Here is a 21030-nt window from a genome sequence, read left to right as displayed (position 1 = left end):
AATTGATAGTGCTTAAGCAATATTCTCTTACATTATGGAGAATTCGGTTTGACCCTCATTGAAGCATGGGTTACCTATCTGGTTAGAACTATATGCCGTTTAAAAATTAAATATTGAAATAATATAAGCAAAAACAAAAAATAGAAACAGAACCAAATCAAACTAAATAAAAATCTCGAGGGACCAAATATTGAGCGAGGTAAAATAGTTATAGAAATAAATAGATAAAATATGCGGAGAAACGAAAGTGAATACACAACGTTAACACAAAAAAAACGCATAGACAGAATCTCTCCTTTTTTATTGACAAAATAACCCTTGAAAATCCAGAGAATCCTTTCTTTCTCTCTATATACGTGTAGATCTCTCCATGTCTGCATCTCTCCCTCTTCTCTTTTTGCTTCAGAGATTTTATCAAAACAACTTAAACTTTTAGTCTTTTTTGAAAGAAAAAAATGGGCTCGGTTCCACCTGAACTGAGCTTGGATTTTGTTAGGCCTTCTTCAACAACAAAAACATTTACTTCAGCAATAAAAACATTTACGTTTTTGCCTGAAACGATAACTGATTTTCTCAAGGAGGTTTCCATGATCGGTGATGCTGCAGTGAAGGGTTTGAAAGTTGATAGTTTTCTTAATGACTTGGAAGAAGAAAAGAGAAAGATCGATGCTTTTAAACGAGAGTTACCTCTTTGCATGCTCCTTCTGAATGATGGTTGGTTTACTCCCTTTTCTTTAATGGGTTTTGATTAATGGGGTATTTTGGATTTTCAGTTTTATGAGTTGTATCCATGGAAAAGTCAGTTTGGAAAAATGGGTTTTTTTTTTTTGATGATTTTGATTAATGGGTTGTCTTTGGCTTAAAGAACTAAGTTTAAGATGGATTTTTTTGGTTGTTGATGATGTGATTAATGTTTTTTTTTTACTGCCGTGTTTCTTGTTGCAGCAATTCAAGTTGTCAGGGAGGAGTTGATGCAATGTGGAACATCAAACAATCAACAACCAGTATTGGAAGAATTCATTCCATTGAAGAAAAAAATCGATGATCATGGTGATGATCGTGAAAGTGATGGTTTAATAAAGGAGAAAGACTCTAAAGACAAGAAAAACTGGATGAGTTCCGTTCACTTATGGATTACTGATGATCATGATCCCTCTACTGGTTATTTGTTTGATGCAAAACAAAACTTCAAATTAGAATCTAAGGTATAACAATAATAACTTTAATTGAAGTAGATGTTATGTGTTTTTATCTTCAAGTCTTAAAAAGGAAGAGAACATGGAAAATGATTTTTTTTCTATTTTTATGATTTTGTGTTTTGTTATAGACAAACAAGAAAGCAAATCAGTATGTGAACGAGGATGCATTCCAGGCTTGTAAAGGCAGGACTGCAACAAGAACATTTATGCCATTTAAAGACTTCCCTGGTTCTTCAAGGAAAGAGGATGACAGTAATAGAGAGGAATTGCCGGTTCCTGCTCTTTCTCTTTTAACTCCTGGAATTAAGAGCATAAAAGAGGAATCCAACTCTACAGGTTCAAGAAGCAGTTGTAGTAGATCAGTTTCTACTACTGCCCCGAATTCAGAATCAAATTTACGAAATGGACCTCAATCCCAGCAGCAGAGTTCTAGGAAGCATAGGAGGTGCTGGTCACCAGAGTTGCACCGCCAGTTTGTCAATGCTTTACAGCAACTTGGAGGCGCTCAAGGTTAGTAAATATTTGAATCCAGGTCTTTTGGTTTTAGAATCATGGTAGTGTGGGCTTATGTATATTGTTGGATGGGAATGATAGATGGGATGCAAAATTATTGTTATGCTTGGCTTGAAAGATGAAAATCATGAAGAGTTTTAGGTAAATTCTTATGTTGGCTAGAAACATGGAGATGAGATTAGAGATTAACAATATGTGTAAACTTGATGAATCCACTGGAAATTGAAAGTAGAATTTTTCATTTATTGCATTGCATTTCTGCTCATTGATTCAATTTTCGGAAGTGTCTAATTCGATTCCATCATTGGGCATTTTATAGTTGCTACTCCCAAGCAGATTAGAGAACTTATGCAAGTTGATGGCTTGACCAATGATGAAGTGAAGAGTCATTTGCAAGTGAGTTTTCCATATCATCTCTTTCTCATGCTTCATTTATACAAGCATGGGTAAAAGGAAAGAAAATGCTTCAAGTATCGAAGCAATTTCCTTTTCCCTTGCTCATTGCAAGGGACATATTAAGTTTTCAAGTTCTGATGGAACTTTCTTCTTGTTGCAGAAATACCGACTTCATACACGGAGAGTGCCACCAGCTACAGCCTCCGCCCCTGCAAACCAATCTGCTATTGTTTTGGGGGGTTTGTGGATGGCCCAAGATCAGTATGGTGACTCCTCAAAGGCTAACAGTTCCAAGTCTGGCTCTCCCCAAGGTCCTCTGCAGCTAGCTGTAAACACAGGAGGGACCTCCACTACAGGAGGTGATAGCATGGAGGATGACGAAGATGCAAAATCTGAGGGCTATAGCTGGAAAAGTCACATTCGCAGATCAGGAAAAGATGTATAGAGTTTGTCCACCGTGAATTTTGCAGATAAACTATACATGATAGGATTATATAATTATAGAAATAATACTAGAAAAATCACATAATTAAAGGGGAAGGTTCTTGAGAATGAGTGACGCTGTTAAATTTTGCAGGATTAGCTATCTTTCTGTCTTAAAATTGAGTGTCTGTATTTGATTGGAATTGGTATAAAATTCTAAGACCCTTTGTGTTCATGGAATAGACTAGGCCTTTTTTCTTACCATTGATATTCTTTCCAAACATATCATTGTTTAGAACTTGTGTTTGCCAAACTTTTCCGGCGAACGTGAGGTTTTGGAATAGATATTGCCGGAGATTTTCGTTCAACAGTTTCCTTTTGATGATTTTGAAGTTGAGGTGGAGTTGGCTTATGAAACTGTCAACTTTGAACTCATTAGCTGGAAGTGCAACTGCTTCTTGTTGACTATTGGTGCGCATTTTATGCCCTCTCTTCTGCTTTGAGACTTCTGAATGTGGAACTCTGACGTGGAAAACCATAAAACGTCCTCAATCTGTTGCCTGAAAGACCAAGAAAAGGAAAATAAATTTTGAAGTAACGCAGCCAAAAATTTCACCCAGGATAATCATAGGATTCCAAGTCTTCTGTAATTTTTGCCACTTCCCTGAGGGGTGCATAAGCAGGAAGTCAGGAATATTTCGTTATCAATGTTGATTGTTCCTTAGGGTTTTTGTGAAGCTTCACAAAGAATTTTGAAAGGTATTATCAGTCTAGGCACAGTATCTTTGAACCGTATTTCTAATTTCTATGCTTGGAAGAGGACATGCAGAAATTAAAAAAACTCGCTTCTTTTCCTCTCCAGGCACTCTTCTTCTTCCCGATAAGAATATCAGAACCAGCAGGCCCTTCAATAAGGGCTGAGCCAAACACGAGCAAGAGAAACAAGAAAAGGGTGTTAGCTTCGTCACCTTACATTCCCGGTTGGTCCAACCATATTATTATCCGGTCACTCCCTATGCTACCCTTTACCCTTTTTTGATGCTTGGTGTGTTACTTGTAATTGTTGTGATCATGATTGTGATATATTGGGAATTATTCTGTTATTCATGGCCATTATTAAATGGACAAGGATGAGCCTAAACACGCCTCAAAGAAATTATTGTTTCAAAGTATGCTCAAATTGGTTGGTGGTGGTGGTGTTTTGGCTGTGCAAGATGACAAGACAAGATCGATACTTATCCCAGTGAGAATATTATAGGTTTATATTCCTTTATTTTCTTCCGATTATGTACTCTCAAGTTATTATAGAATCAGGGTTCTTAAATTCAAGGAAAAGATAAGATGGACAAGCATGGAGTTGACATTATTCTTCCAAATTTGGCTCACCAAAGCATTCTTTTCTGCTATCCAAACTGAATAAGGTATGTTTGGGAAGCGAGAATCTGGCCAGCAATGATCATGACTTTAGGCCCAGTTGCGGGTTACTGTTCTGGTAAATACAAGAAAAAAAATACAGTAAGAGCTGCAGAATTTGATTCCCCTCATCCCACTCTTCGGTTCTCACGACTCTGTAAATCTTTTTTAGGCTGTTCTTATCCTTGAATGTCCATGGCTTCTCTAGTCTCTAAATCAATAAAATAACTCTCTATTTTGAGAAACATTTATCATTAGGTAAACAAGTTTAAACTCTAAAGCTATAATGAAGCTTATCAGTATGTATGATTTTGTGCCAGCTTGACTGAATTATGTGGTCTCCAAACAGCTTCTTGCTTAGTCAATTGTCAAAAATCCTAGATTATATCCTCTCACCTAACCCAGGATCCCACTTTTTTTTTTTTTTTTAAAAAAAAAACACAATCAAGTGTAATGCTTATCTGGGTCCATGACAAAACAGTCTCTCTCACAAACAGAGAGAATCTTGTAGACAAGTTATAATGAAGGAACCAGCACAGATAGGTCCACTTGAAATGAGGTGTAAATTGTTTGGTGAATGAAGTGAGTGAAAATGATGGATCCTCTCATTAAATTCTCACCCTTGAACAATTTGTCCACACAGGATTTTCAATTCAAAGGACTGTTCTGCTTCTTTTATACAGATGATACAGAATAGAATACAAGCAGTAGCTAAGATTAGAAAAAACCATCCCCTGTTGAAGATTCCCTCAAGAACCAGCCAGAGATGATGATACTTCCTGATAGGTCTGGTATAATTAGAAAGCTTGAAAAATGGAGAAAGCTATCAAAAGGGAAAGCCCCTCCCCCCCTTAAAAAAAGTATCAAGCAAAAAGGCCAGCCAACACCTTTCTTCTTCTATTCAAGAATTTCTGTCCATCCTTTATGTTAACATTAGCAGCTTTCAAGAAGGTGGATTTGTGATCATAAGGCACAGCAGACAACATGAGCTTAGTGCTTTTGTGATTCTTACTCCCCGTTTGAAGCATTGGTTTTATCAATCTCGCCACTCTATTTTTGCATATGCGTTTTCATGATGTTGAGTATGAGAATTATCTTGCGTTTCATGATCATATCTAATGATGTCCTAGCTTTTGGTATTTGATTTTTATGACATTTTTGACTCCCTTGATTTCTCTCGTCAACTTTTAACCTTTTTACTGATGACTTGGGCTCGCATGGTTTTTGAATTCTTGTTATGAATGCTTATATCCCCAATTCCATACCATTTTCAAGCATCGCTGGCCATGATGTAACAAAACAAGTAGTTAGGTGGACAAGTGTCCGAGAATTCTAGATTTTAGGTACACATTAAATTTTGCCTGCTGATTCCGAGTTTGATTAGAGATAGTTTTAGTTTGAATTTGTTTTTGATATGGACGGATTGACTTGTAATTTAGTTGATTTAGTTAAATATAACCGAGTTAAAATAAATATTTTTTAAAATAAAATATTATCATTTTAATAAAAAAAAAAAATTAATCTAGTAATTCATAAATTAACCCAATGATTCAATAATTCATTCTCAGACCAGGTCTTAATATATAATATATGTTTAAAATCACATTGAAAAATAGTTTTTTTTATAAATATAACAATTCAAAAATCCAATTAAATTAAAAAAGAGAGACAACATGTGAAACTGGTTCGATGATACACTTGTATTAATCTTCACGCTGGTTTTTGTCAATGGAAAATTAGTCTTTTTTCACTGACAGCCGACATTTTCTATTAGAATTCGAAATCGGGAGATGATAACATTGGAAACGTGGCCACTTGGAAAGTTCAGAAATCAAACGTAAACAGAAGGATTCTCCAAACATCTTAAGGGCTGGGCCTTCAACCTCGAACGCTAATTCTAAGCAGAAATGGTGATAACGTTTCATTTCAGGCCTGAACCATGAGATAAACTATGGGCCAAATTGGCATCGGTTACGTGTAGCTGCAACGAAAATGGAAGCTGCAACTTCTTGATGAACTGTACAGAAGAAGAGCATTCTACCCAGTACCGAGCAGGGACGCACACGCATCAACTGAAAGAGGAAAAAAAAATATGAAAACTATATCCCATAACGTACGTTCATGTGGAACGAAAAATATAGATACAGCAAATCATTTCATGAACCTAATTCATATGGACAAAACATGTCCACATCAAGATTGAAACTTGGTTTTCCTATGAATAACTCATTCTTGCAGCAATATTTTAGGAAATGTTAGGAGAGAGATAAGAGCAGGGGTAAGAACTATCCATTTGGCAAGATTTAGCAGGCTGTGATCCTCAAAAAAATACTGGTCAAACCCTTGAACAACGGTTTAGAGTAATATAAAAAAAATTTAGAAACGCACAGATGCCTCTATTTATGCGCCAAGTATGGATTCAATATCAGGACAATGCAGTTACTGAACTTCAGGAGCGAGCGAGCGAGAGAGAGAGAGAGAGAAACAAACTATTACACGATATCAAGGATATTAAGCAAAGATCATACAAGAATTTGTAACTGGAGAGGTTAAGAAAATCAGTGATGGCACAAGCACAACCTGAGAGAAAAACTGAAGAAATCCGTGTAGAAAAAGAAACGAAAGAAACAACCAAACCCAAAAATGATAGTAACAAGAAGAGTGATTCTGTGTCCTTCAAATTCAATGCGCAGGCACCTGAATTTGTGCCAAGATCGCATACCAATACAAACCAATTGCCTATATCAGGTTATTTTTATCCTTGCTTTCACTATTTTGGTTCCACTGCTGGTGCTGCTGGAGGGTCTGATTGGATCTTTGTTGGGGAGCAAGAACAAGCTGCTGCTTATTTAATCTCTAATAATCCAAATCATGCAATGTCTAATTTCCCCTCAAAGAATAGAGGTGTTCTCACTGACGATCTTCGGGAAAAGATCATCAAACAGGTTCTCATTCTTTGTTTGAAACCTCATCTCTTCTGTGTTTTTCATTGGCTCTCAGTTTCATCCTCATTTATTCTTCTATCGTTGCGTTATAATTATGTTTATTAGATGATTCACATGTTCTTTTTAAAGCTTTCACATTCATCAATCAATTGGTGCTGCTAGGTTTTTAATTTCTTGAACTAGTGATATAATATGACAAGCTTGATTGGTTAATGGCAACGTTTTTTGGTGCAAAATGTATTTTTACAAATGCATGGTAAGAATCTTGGCACACCAAATCTTTCTTAGCTTCTCAGCCATTTCCATCAAGTTTTTTTTTATTTTTTTTTGTTGATTTGTCATGCCTATTTTTTCTCTTCATCAGGCCTGCATCTTCGACATCCATTCATTAACAACATGACAAGTTTTTGGCACTCGAGTCATCGTGCAATTATGTTGACCAACATATGCTCTGTTCATAATGAATCCCGTTTCGAAATGCCCTTACAGTCTGCGAACTATTTGTGTCTAAAATAGGTGGAGTACCAACTCAGTGACATGAGTCTTCTAGCGAACGAGTCCATGTCCAAGCACGTTAATAAAGATCCTGAAGGTTATGGTAAGGATCTTTGAAGTATTATTCTCTACGGACCTATATGTTTCTGTAGCAGTAGCAGTTCGATGTTCTTATCATATCTTTTTGGCTGTACTGCAGTGCCGATAGCTGTTATTGCTTCAACTAAGAAAATGAGGTCCCTTGTTAGCGACAATGATTTGCTTGTTCAAGCACTCAAGTCTTCTTCAAAACTTGTAACTTCTTTCTCTTAAATTGCCTCATCGTTGTTTTTGCAATTATCAAAAGCAAAACTGTTAAATCCAGAGGGACCTCTCTCTCTTTGTTGTTTTATCGATGTTCTGTAGGTTCTAGCTGAAGATGGCAAGAAAGTTAAACGCAAACTCCCTTTCACTGATAAACATAGAGAAGAATTGCAGGTAAATCAACACAGACTTTCTCTGTTGGAAAAATGATTTCAAAGTAATTTTCTACGTAATTCTGCTTGGTGCAAAACATTATTATTTTTCCCCCCTGCAGTCTCGTATTGTTGTCGTGGAGAATTTGCCTGACGATCACTCTCATCAAAATGTCCAGAAAATTTTTAGCGTGATTGGAAGGTCAAGTCTACAACAGAAACACAAGACGTTTGTATTTCTGTTATTCTAGAAAATATCAGGTTCATGGATATTGTGTACTAACAATAGCCATTGTTAACAGTGCGAAAACCATCAGAATATGCCATCCTCAAGAATCCAATTCTTCCCGGGCTAAAAATGGCTTCTTTGTAACCAACAAGGTATCAATCATGAATTGGCACACATTTTCTTTCCAAGCCAGGCAAGGATAGAGTAAAAAGGAAAATTTTCACGGTTCCTTTTCCTTTTATTCTCTAGCTGCACGCACTCGTGGAGCTGGAATCCCGAGCTATAGCTGAGAAAGCGGTATGTCAATGCAACTATGCCAATATTTATTTATTTTTGTAATGAAATCGAGAGCTTCTTCTGAGTTCACCAGGTTGAAAAGTTGAATGATGAAAGGAATTGGAGGAAAGGCCTTAGAGTAAGGTTGCTGCTTCGATGCTCGGTAGGCAAAAACTAAGTTGTTAATTGCACCAGCTCAGTGTGTTCTGATCAACAAAAGACTATATATAGCTTACTATCTGTCAAAAAAAAAAAAAAATTGCAGCCAAAATCTGTTCTCAGCAGGGGCAGAAAGTCAGAATTTGACAACATTTTGGATGGAGAAGATTCACCCCTTGATGAATCATCAGAAGATACCTCTCAACCAAACAATTCAGAGTCTGCCATAGAGAGTTTTGTACGTAACTTCTCTTGTCTAACTATCATGGCATCCATGTATCCACTACATATATATTAATTCTCAATCTTCCAGGATGATAGAATTTGTCGGAATTAATTTTGAAGTCTACATTCAAAATATCTTTTTAGTTTTTCTAGAAGCACAAGTATCAATGATATGATTATCTTATTAAGTATCTAGAATTATCGATAAACTAGTATAAATATATGTATTGAAGGAGTTGTAATCCAAGTGCAAGTTTGTTGGGATTTCCTCTCTCAGGAGAGTAATATGATATAAAAGAGAATTGGCCTGCCATTAGTGGCCTTCTACCATGCTTCTCTTCCTCCCTTCTCCCCTATATATTTTTTCCCAACAAAATTGACCTACCATTTTCCCAGCACACTGAAAAATGCCATGCCGGCGCTCTAAATTAACAATAATAACAGTGTTAAATGTTAACGCCTTACAATTTTTGTCGAATATTTCTTAGGCTGAAGATAATCCAGGGGCATCAAAGAAGACACGGGCAAAAGGCCGCGGCAAGGGCAAAGGCAGCGGTCAAATCATTTGTGCCGGAGGTATGCTTGCTCCTCCAAAATGTGGCAGCACCCCTCACTGTGAAGCATCTCCTAAAAAAACTTGCAAGGGTACAAGAATGCCTGATGGGACCAAAGGTTTCACGGTGGGTAGAGGCAAGCCGGTGGTTGCTTCAGGTCTATCTGACCAGTTCAATGATGGATCAGTAATGTCCATTAATTTCTCTTTTGATTGACCGGTCACTATCTTGTAGCTTTGAAGAAGCAGAAGATTGGTTTTGTAGGATCTTCGGCCTCCTATAATTTCTCAAGGCACCACCAGTATTTCTTAATAATCTGAGGCGTATAGTGTAGTATGGGGGCATTTATTGGGAAAACCGTTGTCGAATGATAGCAATGGTTTTCTCGAATGCCATTTTTACGTAGGAAAGTTGTCTTAAGTTCCCTTTATTCCTGTGTAAACTGTCTGAATAATGAATTTGAGAGATGCATCCTCTCCCTCTCTCTGTCATTTTCTGTTCTGATAATCTCACTCTCTCTTATTCATGTTGTAATCTCGTCCCTGTCATAGCACGGAAGAAAAAAGTAAAAATACGGATCCATTTTGTAGCCCCGTTCTGATAATTTTTCTGCTCCATGGGAGAGTCATTTTAGTCCAAATCCATGCAGAGACTGCTAAAAGAGATTTGTTTTTTTTTTTTAATTATTATTATCATGAGATGAGAGCTTTCTTCCTAACTAAGTAATAATAGAGGCGAGGGTTCGGCTTGAAACAAATGGCAATTATGGTTAGACTCCTATGGTTGTGTTTGCTTCTCCATGGTTAGGTAAAAGAAAGCTTTGGGTACTATCGCACTCGAATCGTCAAATACTTCCACGGGAGGGGGATTTTGTGTTTAAATATATGTATCAAACTTACATGAGGGAGGAGATTTGTAGAGTACACATGTGATAGTTTAAAAATCCCACATTATAGAAGAAATGGGAAAAAAATTATGCATAAGATTAACTTATTGTTAGGATTGTTGCCATTAATATATAGCAATTATAGAACAACTTTTCATGGAGGGATACTATTATCAAAAGACTACAATAATAATTGCACCAATCATTGACAAATATATCAACGCAAGTCAACTTTGACAGCCACCATTATTAAAGATAAGCTGGAGCTTGTGACACTATTACTATCTATAAATAAAGGCATAAGTTAGAGATCACAGTTAAGAGAATGTAGAGTCAAAAATATAAAAAATATAGAAGAGAGTGAGCTACCAAGAACAACAAACATTAGCTGTCATTGTAGCACTGCTAAGAGAGAAGATGAGTGATGAGAGTAGAGTAGAGTAGAGTGAATGATTCCTCCTCCTTTATTGTTGTAAAATCTTGTTTTCTCTCTATATATAAGATTGGCTTCTCCCGTGAATATAGATGATTTGTCAAGTCACGTTAAATATTGTGTCAATGTGCTTAGCTTCAAATTAACAATGATCAGAATATCACCGATCGGATTTCCCAGCACTTATAACCTATTAATATGAACATTAAAATGAAAAATAATATCCATCGAGTCTCTGTATGCACAAACCCATATAAACACAGACGCTAATGCATCTTTCCAAACACAAACTAGCTCCCTAGAATAAAACCTCCCTGTGCATCTTCATCCAATGGAATTCGTTTTCTTGTTCCTGTATGGTCTTGTCATGAAGGAGATTGTGAGAAATATATATAATAAACAATGTCATACACTTTCGAAAGTGCTGGTATATATATCTTAATCTTGCTTCCACTAAGTGGACACTTGCACTTTCTCCCCTAAATTACTGGCTTGATATACAGAATATAGTAGTTTCTTTGGTATCTTATCTCTTTACAAGTTGACTTGGCCATGAACTCATTGTCACGTCCTTTCTCAATATGAGATCCTAGTCACAATTTAATTAGATATTTTTATCTTCATAAGATGCACGTGTATAGATGAATGCTTTGGGATGCTTAATTCTTTCTTTAATTCTCACCTTTCCGCCAGAGAAGAACACATCATAGGATATGAAGAAAAATCAATGGCTTCTCAATTAATAACGCAGAACATCTCTGGTATTTAACTAAGATAAACAAGCATTCTTGTCGATAATGGGTTCTGTATTTGCTGATTATTAGAACAAGTTCAGTATAATAGCGCTATTAACTGGAGCACAACTCAAATGAACATGACAGAAGAGTTTCTTTTCTTCCATGAAGCTGCAAAGATATCAGCATGCAAGTGAATGATTAGGTCAGTCTCTGGAGCTATATGAGCATGCGAATGGCGATATATGATGTTTCTGAGCCGTCAAGTAGTGGTCCAGCTTGTGCAGTGCCCTGGCAAATCAGATCCTAGCAAAGTGCTTAAATATAAATGTCCAAGTTCATAGGCTAAGCGGCCTCCGTCAACTGTCGAAGGTTTTTTAAGTAATGTTCGGTGAATGATTATACTCTCTTTAATATAATATTTAGCTGCTTTTTTTGTGATCTAAATAATCAATATTTGCTTAACTAGAATGGGGAAAAAGCAATAGTGAAGATTGGTGGGTGCCGATTTTTATTTTTTATTTCATTGCCGTCATCTTCTACGATGAGAGTGCATTTTTTAAAAAAAAATATATCATTGTTATGTTTTTTATTAGTACCTTTTTCCTCCACCACCATTTTATTATTATCATTATTATTAATGACATTATTTTTTAATAATTATTCCTTTTTATAACAATTGATATGATTTCTCGTGATCTATATATATATACAGGGGCGGAACTAGGATTATTTGTTAGGGGACCAAAAAATATAATATATATTTTTAATTTATTATATATAAAAAGGAAAAATAAAATAAAAACTACTTGATTTAGTTTTATTTAAAGAACGTATTACAAAATATATAATAATCTTTGTACCTATTAAATACAAACATACAAAATATATAAGAAGCATTAACTAAAACGAAACATTATTTATGTTTAATAAACTTTGAAATAAAATAATAAATAATAATTCTTACATATTTATTTTAATTGTGCTCGTCGTTCTTTCATCGAATAGAAATCATCGATTATCATATCAATTGGGAATCTTTCAGCAATTTCTTTTTCTATATAGACAATCAAATAATTTGCAAGAAAATCATCCTCCATCCGATTGCGAAGTCTTGTTTTAACAATCTTCATCGCTGAGAAAGCTCGTTCAGTAGTTGTTGTCGAAACAGGAAGAGTCAAGATAAGCCGAATCAACCTGTCAATGAGTGGATAAATTGTTGATTTTTCTGTTTCAACCAATCCTTGACATAAATCTGCAATCGATGACATATTCTTTAACTTTGGATGATTGGGTACATCAACCTCATAATATTGCAACTGAAATCTCAAATGAATTTTTTTTTGGTCAGAAAAATCTTCAGGATAGAACTTGTCAACAAGCAAGCATATATCTTCAACATTGAATAATTTATAGCTATTTCTAGGATCTAAAGTTGTGCTCAATTTAAGAAGCTCGATCGCCTGTTCATTGAATCTGTTATTTAGCTCTTATAATTGCTGATCAATGATAGCTGTAAATATATCAACTCGGTAATGATGTTCAACTGTTACTGATTTTGTTTTACGACGAGATCGTCCTACACTAGAAAAACAAGTATCCATATCAGGAACTTCAATGTCTTGATGCTTACAAAATGATGTCACTTCTTCTAAAAGAGTTTCCCAACCATTGTCTCTTAACTTCTGAATTCCAGTCTTTGTGCTAGTCACCAAATGCATAGCATTTAAAATGTCTTGAGATTTTTGTTGCAATGCTTGACAAAGCATATCAGTAATTCCCATAACATTCTTCATTATATGTAAGAAGAATGCAAAATCAAATGATATTAGCAACTTAAATGAAAAGGCCGCATCACCTCGTTGAGAATAAGTAGATCCATCTAAAGCAATGTTCTCAAGAACCAAGCAAGTTGCCCCATACATTTTTATCAAACTGCAAATTGATTTGAAATGCAAACTCCATCTGCTATCTCCAGGTCGTTGCAAACCACCTACTTGATTAACTCCTTTACCCGTTTCAATCTCACCAATATCAACTAGATGCTTAATTGTAGCTGCTTGAAAAGCCCGTAACTCATCATTACGCTTGCAAGAAACACTAACAATGTTAATAATAAAGATCAAATTTTGAAAGAAAGTGTGAACATCAAATATTTCTCTAGCTGTAGCAATAAGAGCCAATTGTAACTGATGAGCTAAGCAATGTACATAATATGCATAAGGGCAATCATTAATGAATAAAGCTTGCAAACCATTCCACTCTCCACGCATATTATTGGCACCATCATATCCTTGACCCCTAATATTTTGAACATCAAGATTATGATGAGATAAAACAAAGGAAATCTCTTCCTTAAGAGTTGCAGTAGTTGTATCCTTGACATGAACTATATCCAAAAATCATTCTCGTATAAATCCACTTCTATCAACAAACCTAATAACAAGGGCCATTTGCTCTCTTCTAGATTCATCTCGAGCTTCATCAACAATTAAAAAAAATCTTGCATCACCAATCTCATGACGAATTAAAGACTGAACATTTCTAGCAAAGACATGCAAAATTTCTTTTTGAATTTGATGTGAGGTGTATTTAGCATTTTGTGGAGCATTACCCAAAACAAGAGCACCTACTTGTTCATTGTATGATGCTAAAAGTTCCATCATTTCAAGAAAATTACCTCGGTTTTTTGATTCTGGACATTCATCATGCCCTCTAAAAGCACATGCTTGAAATGTGAGCCAACGAACAATATCTATTGAAGCTTTAATACGCAATCGATTATTCTGAACTTCTTGAGTAATTTGCCTCTTAACTACCTTTTCAATATGACATAACTGATTTTTCAAATTTTCCAAGCACCTGGTAGCAAATCTATGAGCTGAATTTGGACATTTTCCCATATGAGTCAAAAAAGCACATCGTTCCCCATCATTAACTTTCTTCCAACAATTAAATCCTTTAACAGTAAATGTGTCTGATCCTGGCTTTCCAGATGGTTTACTTGAAAATAAATAGCAAGGGAAACAAAATGCAGTATTTTTCTCTGAATATTCAAGCCACGGATAACTTTTGAACCAATGAGACTGAAATCGACGAGGATGTTTATTACCAGTTAGCGGATATTCAGACATCAAAGGTTGATATGGCCTCAAATTAATGTATGCCCTTCGAATTTCATCTTGTTGATTAACCGGGTTTCCTAAATTTGAGGACGATTGCTTGAATCTCTAATTAAATGAGCAATATTGATTCTAGTAAGAGGTTGCTCACTAATCAGCGCAGGTTCTTTGTAAACTGAAGCATATAGAGGCTGCTCAACCATAACTTCAACATTACTTGGAGCTGGTTCACTAAGCTGTGAGTTATCAATATTTTTCCTTTTTTTTCAAAAAAAGAATCAATTCTTCTTATTTTGTTCATGGTTCAACCTAAAATCAAAACATATATAGTGAGAAAAAATTGATAATTTTGGTGGCTCTGCTAAAAACAAAACATAAAAAAAATTCATGCACAATCAAAACAAACCAATAAAATATATCTAATTAATTAGGGAAAAAAATCACTATAACAAGAATTCAAAAAAACAATTATTAGAAACTAGCAAATTTGAAAAAAAAAAAAGCAAAAATTATAAAAACAAATCTTATTAAATTCTTAATAAACATCTCAAAACAAAATAAAAATATATTTTAAATTTGAGTTATCAATATCCAATTACGTACCTTATTTTGTTTACTAAGAGATAAATCAAACAGTACTCTGCCTCAATCTTTCCGCATAAAAATTCTGTTTAGAATCTTTATTCTTGTTTTTGTTTTGAGTGGCTGCATTGGAATTACAACAATTTATATTAGGGTTATATTATAGCATAGGGAGGGAAAAGACAAAAAAACACATTAACCCTTTATATTTATTTTTCATCCCAGTCCATTAATCACAGCCCATTCTTTTTAGCCTTTCTTTAACAAACGCCAAAAAAAAAAGAAGTAAAAGTCTTGCAGGGCTCGAGCCCTTGCTTGCCCCCCTTCACTCCGCCCCTATATATATACTATCTCAAATAAATGTACGAGAAAACCTCATTGCGTATTAATATATAAATGAAAACAAGAGTAAATGAAAATTATAATACTATTTGTTTTTGTGTTTTAAAAAAATTAAATTTTTTTTAATTTTTGTTTTATTTTAAATTAATTTTTTTGTGTTTCTAAATTATTTTGATGCACTGATATCAAAAATAATTTTTAAAAAATAAAAAAATATATATTATTTTGATATATTTTTAAATAAAAAATATTTTAAAAATAATAATTAGAAACTTGTATACAGGCTCATAATCTCACTCTGCACTGCCCACTCTAAAGAGTCATGGTGGTTTTTCCACTTTCCAAGCTCACCCAATGAATTCTCTTCGACTCTCCTCTGTTTACCATATAAATCAGCCCAAGGTCCCCCCCATTATATGTCATCACAATCAGCATCGCACAAACTTCTTCACACTCGCATGCTAATGGCTATCACACGCTTCTCATACTCCACCATTGTTGCTCTTCTTTACCTGTCTTTGATTCACCTAGTCACTTCTTTCCCTTCTTCTAATGGTCAGATTGATTACAATTACAACTATAATTACTATGATAGCTCATGCCCTCGTTTGGGAATGATTGTCAAGTATGGTGTCTGGGCTGCTTTCAAGAATGACACCAGAATAGCCGCATCCCTCCTTCGATTGCATTTCCACGACTGCTTTGTGAACGTAAAGCTATTTCTCTTTTACTCAACCACATCTCTCTCTTGCTAGGTGGTCTGTTTTTCCAAAGCAGATGTTGAAAAGGCTAGGTCCCTTGCAAAGGACAGTTTTTAACCAACATGGGAGAGATCCAATGTTTTCGTCCTTTGGGCCCACAAGGTTCAAATTCCTTGTTCGACCTTGAATAAGAGAGCCCGCTAAATAGATTTGGGTGCCCACCAGTCAGCTGTGCTCTGTGTACTAGTCGGGTTCTTTTATCGGATGTTATCCTCTGCTAGTTTCCTCGAATTAAATAAAAAACGATTAAAAAATCAAAACATGGGATGCGAGTGTTTTAACAAGGTTTAATTTGTCTAACCAGAAGATCTATGAGCTTGGTGTTATTGAGTTTCCTGTCTGTGGGTGCATGCCTTTTTTTTCTGTAGCGGAAAATTTAGAATTCAGTCTGTTACTCCACTCCCACGACACGTAAACTTCCTTGTTTTGAGTTTAAGTTATGGTATTTCGTGTGTAACACAGGGCTGCGATGCTTCCATACTTCTGGACGACACAATTGATTTCAGGGGAGAGAAGAATGCTCTTCCCAACCGCAATTCAGCTAGAGGATATGAAGTCATCGAAAGCATCAAAGCAGATGTTGAAAAGGCTTGCCCATCAACTGTTTCATGTGTTGATATATTGGCTCTTGCAGCAAGAGAATCTGTCCTTCTGGTATTGACGTTGGCCATATACATTCATTGCAGAGCATTTTCTATTTGCTCTAATTTCTGATTTCTGTGTTTAAATCATTCACCTGTTCCAGTCAGGAGGGCCTTATTATCCTCTTTCACTGGGCGGGCTAGATGGATTGACTGCAAGTGAGAAGGCAGCTAATGAACAGTTGCCATCACCATTTGAACCACTAGAAAACATCACTGCTAAGTTCGCATCAAAGGGTCTTGACATTAAGGATGTTGTAGTCCTCTCAGGTTCTTGTCATCATTGCTTTCTCTGGTTATATCTCTCTCTCTCTCTCTGTTTTAAGCTAGTCAATAGAGTGGTGTTCTTGCTCAAACCATAGAGGTTAAATCGGCGACGAAATCTGTGACTCTTATCCTTTTTGATGGCCACGTATTGTCGCCATATATATGCTTGCAATCTATACATGTATTATGCCTAAGCTCAGGTTCTTGACGGCCAAATTTTCGGCGACAACACAAACCCAAGGAACAGAGCAGAAGGCTTTTTTAAACTAATTTCTAATATTTTTGGCGCAAACAATTAATTTGTTTTTTGTCTATTACAGGGGCACACACCATAGGTTTTGCTCAGTGCTTCACCTTCAAGAGGAGGCTCTTCGACTTCAAAGGCACCGGCAAGCCTGACCCCACACTTGATTCTTCGGCCGTGGCAAATTTACAGGGCATGTGTCCAAATAAGGATGCATCAAACAGCAAACTAGCTCCTCTTGACTCTGCAAGCACGTACCGATTTGACAATGCTTATTATGTGAACCTCGTGAACAGAACTGGCCTTCTTGAATCTGACCAAGCTCTCATGGGGGATTCCAAGACTGCTGCAATGGTTACTGCCTACAGCTCAGATTCATATCTTTTCTCAGCTGATTTCGCATCATCAATGGTAAAGATGAGCAACCTCGGGACACTTACAGGCAGCAATGGGCAAATTAGAAAGAAATGCGGGTCTGTTAACTAAATATACATGTGATGTGAGTCTGTTAATCATGGAACTTCTGCACCTGGTTTCTTTAGGGCTCAAAATGCGGTGCTCACCGAGTGGATGCTTATGTGATAGACATGCCAGTCTTTTAATAAAAACAAGTGTTTAAGTAATAATTTGAATTGTGCTTGGTTCACTCTTTGCCCAAATGTAACTTGGTTAAATCTGATCTAGATTTCTCAACTGGAACACAATTCAGTGACAAGGCAAATTATTTTCCGAGAGCTGTGAGAAAATCTAATCATCTTTGTGTACCCTGTAAACATGGACGTTCTGCCATTGCTGTGTTTGCTCACATTTATGTCACACGAGGACATGAATTGATTAGTCATGTCATTCCTGTAGCTGTTATGGAATTTCAACTAATTAGATTTTGGATTTGTTATCCAAGATTACTAGTTTGAGCAGTACAAATCTCAGAACTACCAGAGACTTATATAATCGTTAACTCCAAGATTTCGGGGATATCAAAGAATCATTTCAACTTAATAGCTTAAATTATTAGGCGAGGTTCTATGATATGATTTATATTATTCTTTAACACATATCCTTGAGTGAAAGTCCCTTGAGCTTGAAACTTGCATATGTTTATTTTACCTTATGATTAATTTTTATCAAATAAATAAAGATAGTGAGATTCGAACTCATAATTATTTGTTCATTAAAACTCTGATATTATTTCAATTCAATAACTTAAATTGTTAGTTGAGATTCTAAAATATAATTTATATTATTATTTAATAAAAAAATTAATTAAGATAATTGAAATATATATAAGCTTACGTTAATTTTTTTTTACAAGAAACCAACTAATTGTGCGCATGACATTGAAGATATATCCGTTGAAACCAGTGAAGGGTTGTCCGGACTTGTTTACTTCCCCTCGGCAAATCACATGGTAAAGAAGTGCCGATGTCCCGGTGGTGTTCCAAGAGAATTTCCCAATGGTGACCTCAATTTATGCAAAGATTTTTGAAGCAAGGTTTATAAGAGCCACATTTTCTTCCCTGGTGCTTTAACAAACAATAATTTATAATTCCGTTCTGAAATATGGCATGGAATGTATTTTCTTATGTCACGAATCTGATATTTGCTTGGTTAGTAAGCTTAATGGATGGTGGTGGGTTCCAAATAACTAATTTTCAACTCACCTGGCGTTGATTAATGTAATCTTTAGATATACTTAATTTCCTGCACGATACAATAAGGTTGACTCATGACTTTACATGTTTAGTACTGGGTTTTTAAATATCATACACATACACGTTGTAAAAAAAATAAAATAAAATTATTTACGAGTTTCTAAGATTTTGTTAGACAAATCTAGAGTGGTTTAGAGATTTATTACTTTAAAATCTGATCTACTTCGGCTTTTAATAATTCTTTAAAGGTTGTGTTGTTGCAAATTACAGGTCATCCAATTGTCTGGTCTTCAATAGTAATCTACACAATCTAACAGTAAAAAATCTCAGAAATCCCTATTTAAGATATAGAGATTGTTATGTCTAGATTGTTAGATTTTTATTCTGTGATTTACGTTGTTTTTCTGTTAACTGGCAATCACTTAAAGATTAGAGGCATAATTAACTATTTGTAGAAAAATCTGAAAAGCCCTGTAAATTAATATATCAATTTGTTTATTAATAATATTTATATATTAATTCATGAAAATTTTAGGAATTAACTCAATCAAGTCCTTACTTAATTTTTTTTAAGTTTATAAATATAATACATGTATTCATTATATTCTACTCCTTAATTTCAAAAATATATTTTAATCAAGTCATACTTAATTAAATCATCTCAATTTAATTTTCAAATAATTGTTCTTAATGTATGTGACCCATTAGGTTCCTAATATGTTGGCCTAAATATAAATTATAATTATAATTAAATAGAGTTAAATAATTTAATTTATTATCAATTCAACAATTGATTAATTTATATTTGAAGATCAAATGCATCATTTGACAACATGTTATAATCCTTTAAATGTTAGAAAAGTCATTAGTGGTTTAATTTAACCTTTCAGTGATCGATTTCTCAATATAATTAATATCATTTCATCAATAATGTTCTGATTTAACATTAAAGCATGGAGTATGTCTATCTTGTTAAATCATGTATGTTCTCTACATAATAGTTATTAATCATTTAAATAAGATTTGAAACTCTTTTCAAATCTCATTCCACCTTAACCAAGGATTTCTCAGTCAATACCATTAGATAATAAATTAAATATTTTTCTTAATTCACATAAGATGATGAATCATCTCTTGATCATTTGAGTACCTTCATATAGTTCATGTCATACCCGATGTCTACCCCTTCGTTACCTCAATGAAGATAACATGTAACATGATCAAAGTATAACATTTTCTATATAAGATAATTTAGTAATCTCAACTCTAAGGATCACTTACAAAATCGTCACGTGTGTCTTTCTATAGACATAGGTGATCTCTTTATATGGAATTCTCATGCAGGTCAATTTAAAGTACATGTTTTATGACAAACACCTACATATTAATTCTAAATATCTCTTATACATTATATATATCAGTCTCTATGATTCTAATAAATATCTAGTATTTAAGATAACATCGACCAAAATTATTTTAGAAACAATGTTTTAATGTATTAGTAAACTCATTATTATAACAACTTTATAATCTTTTTAAAAAACTTTTTTTTTTTCATGAACTTTATTTTTATTCTAGATTCATAAATAAAATATCAGATTCATTAATATAATATTATATAAATATAAAAATAAATTAAAATTTTAATAATAATAATAATAATAAATATATATTTATATAAATAAAATAATATTATTTGTAATTAGCTACGATATATAAAGTGTAACACTTTGTGACTTCTGAGGTACTGCTGCCATTTTATAAATAAAATAATAAAATAATAATTTGATGTATCGGGAACTTTTCTCATACTTCAGCGTTCCATCCCTTCGTTTATTTTCTTTACTGTTAGAAATGTTGTCCAGAAGGCTTTGCATAGTGACTCCAGAATAGCTGCATCCCTTCGTTTCTTTTTTTTACTCCCAGGCCTGAAGAAAACGCAGAGCCCAACCAAAGAAAAAGGATGACAACCATTCCCTCCACAGAGAAGTAAGAACAACACCAGAAGCATTCACACCTTAATGGACGTCAACTCAACTCACTGAGTCCAAAACAGTATGAATTTCCACCTTTCCTGGCATAGG

General features: G+C 34.7%; 4 protein-coding genes across 4 annotated transcripts; 3 read left to right on the top strand and 1 right to left on the bottom strand.

Annotated features, from left to right (window-relative positions):
* The first annotated feature begins 265 nt into the window (after positions 1-265).
* LOC118050709 (transcription factor HHO6) lies at positions 266-2795 on the top strand. Its single transcript, XM_035061134.2, has 5 exons — positions 266-714; positions 946-1205; positions 1328-1709; positions 2032-2108; positions 2269-2795. Exons 1-5 carry the CDS (start codon positions 456-458, stop codon positions 2551-2553), a joined length of 1263 nt encoding a protein of 420 aa, XP_034917025.1. The 5' UTR covers positions 266-455; the 3' UTR covers positions 2554-2795.
* A 3294-nt stretch (positions 2796-6089) lies between these two features.
* LOC118050832 (la-related protein 6C) lies at positions 6090-9879 on the top strand. The gene is given in 10 exon segments (XM_073408912.1): positions 6090-6889; positions 7406-7487; positions 7584-7678; positions 7790-7907; positions 7939-8041; positions 8142-8220; positions 8318-8365; positions 8439-8507; positions 8610-8741; positions 9217-9879. Coding segments are annotated over 10 exon segments (1389 nt in total). The 5' UTR covers positions 6090-6508; the 3' UTR covers positions 9499-9879.
* Positions 9880-12825: 2946 nt separating this feature from the next.
* On the bottom strand, positions 12826-13998 carry LOC118050831 (uncharacterized). Its single transcript, XM_035061309.1, has 2 exons — positions 13772-13998; positions 12826-13435 (listed from the first exon to the last, which is right to left on the bottom strand). The coding sequence occupies exons 1-2, from the start codon at positions 13996-13998 to the stop codon at positions 12826-12828; spliced, it is 837 nt and encodes a 278-aa protein (XP_034917200.1).
* A 1795-nt stretch (positions 13999-15793) lies between these two features.
* Positions 15794-17936, top strand: LOC118050708 (peroxidase 10). Its single transcript, XM_035061133.2, has 4 exons — positions 15794-16091; positions 16605-16796; positions 16888-17053; positions 17371-17936. The coding sequence occupies exons 1-4, from the start codon at positions 15798-15800 to the stop codon at positions 17778-17780; spliced, it is 1062 nt and encodes a 353-aa protein (XP_034917024.1). The 5' UTR covers positions 15794-15797; the 3' UTR covers positions 17781-17936.
* The last annotated feature ends 3094 nt before the right edge of the window (positions 17937-21030 follow it).

Source organism: Populus alba, chromosome 4, assembly GCF_005239225.2.
Source record: "Populus alba chromosome 4, ASM523922v2, whole genome shotgun sequence".
Taxonomy (NCBI): domain Eukaryota; kingdom Viridiplantae; phylum Streptophyta; class Magnoliopsida; order Malpighiales; family Salicaceae; genus Populus; species Populus alba.
Note: the sequence above shows the minus strand (reverse complement) of the source record. Positions and strands in the feature narration are given on the sequence as shown.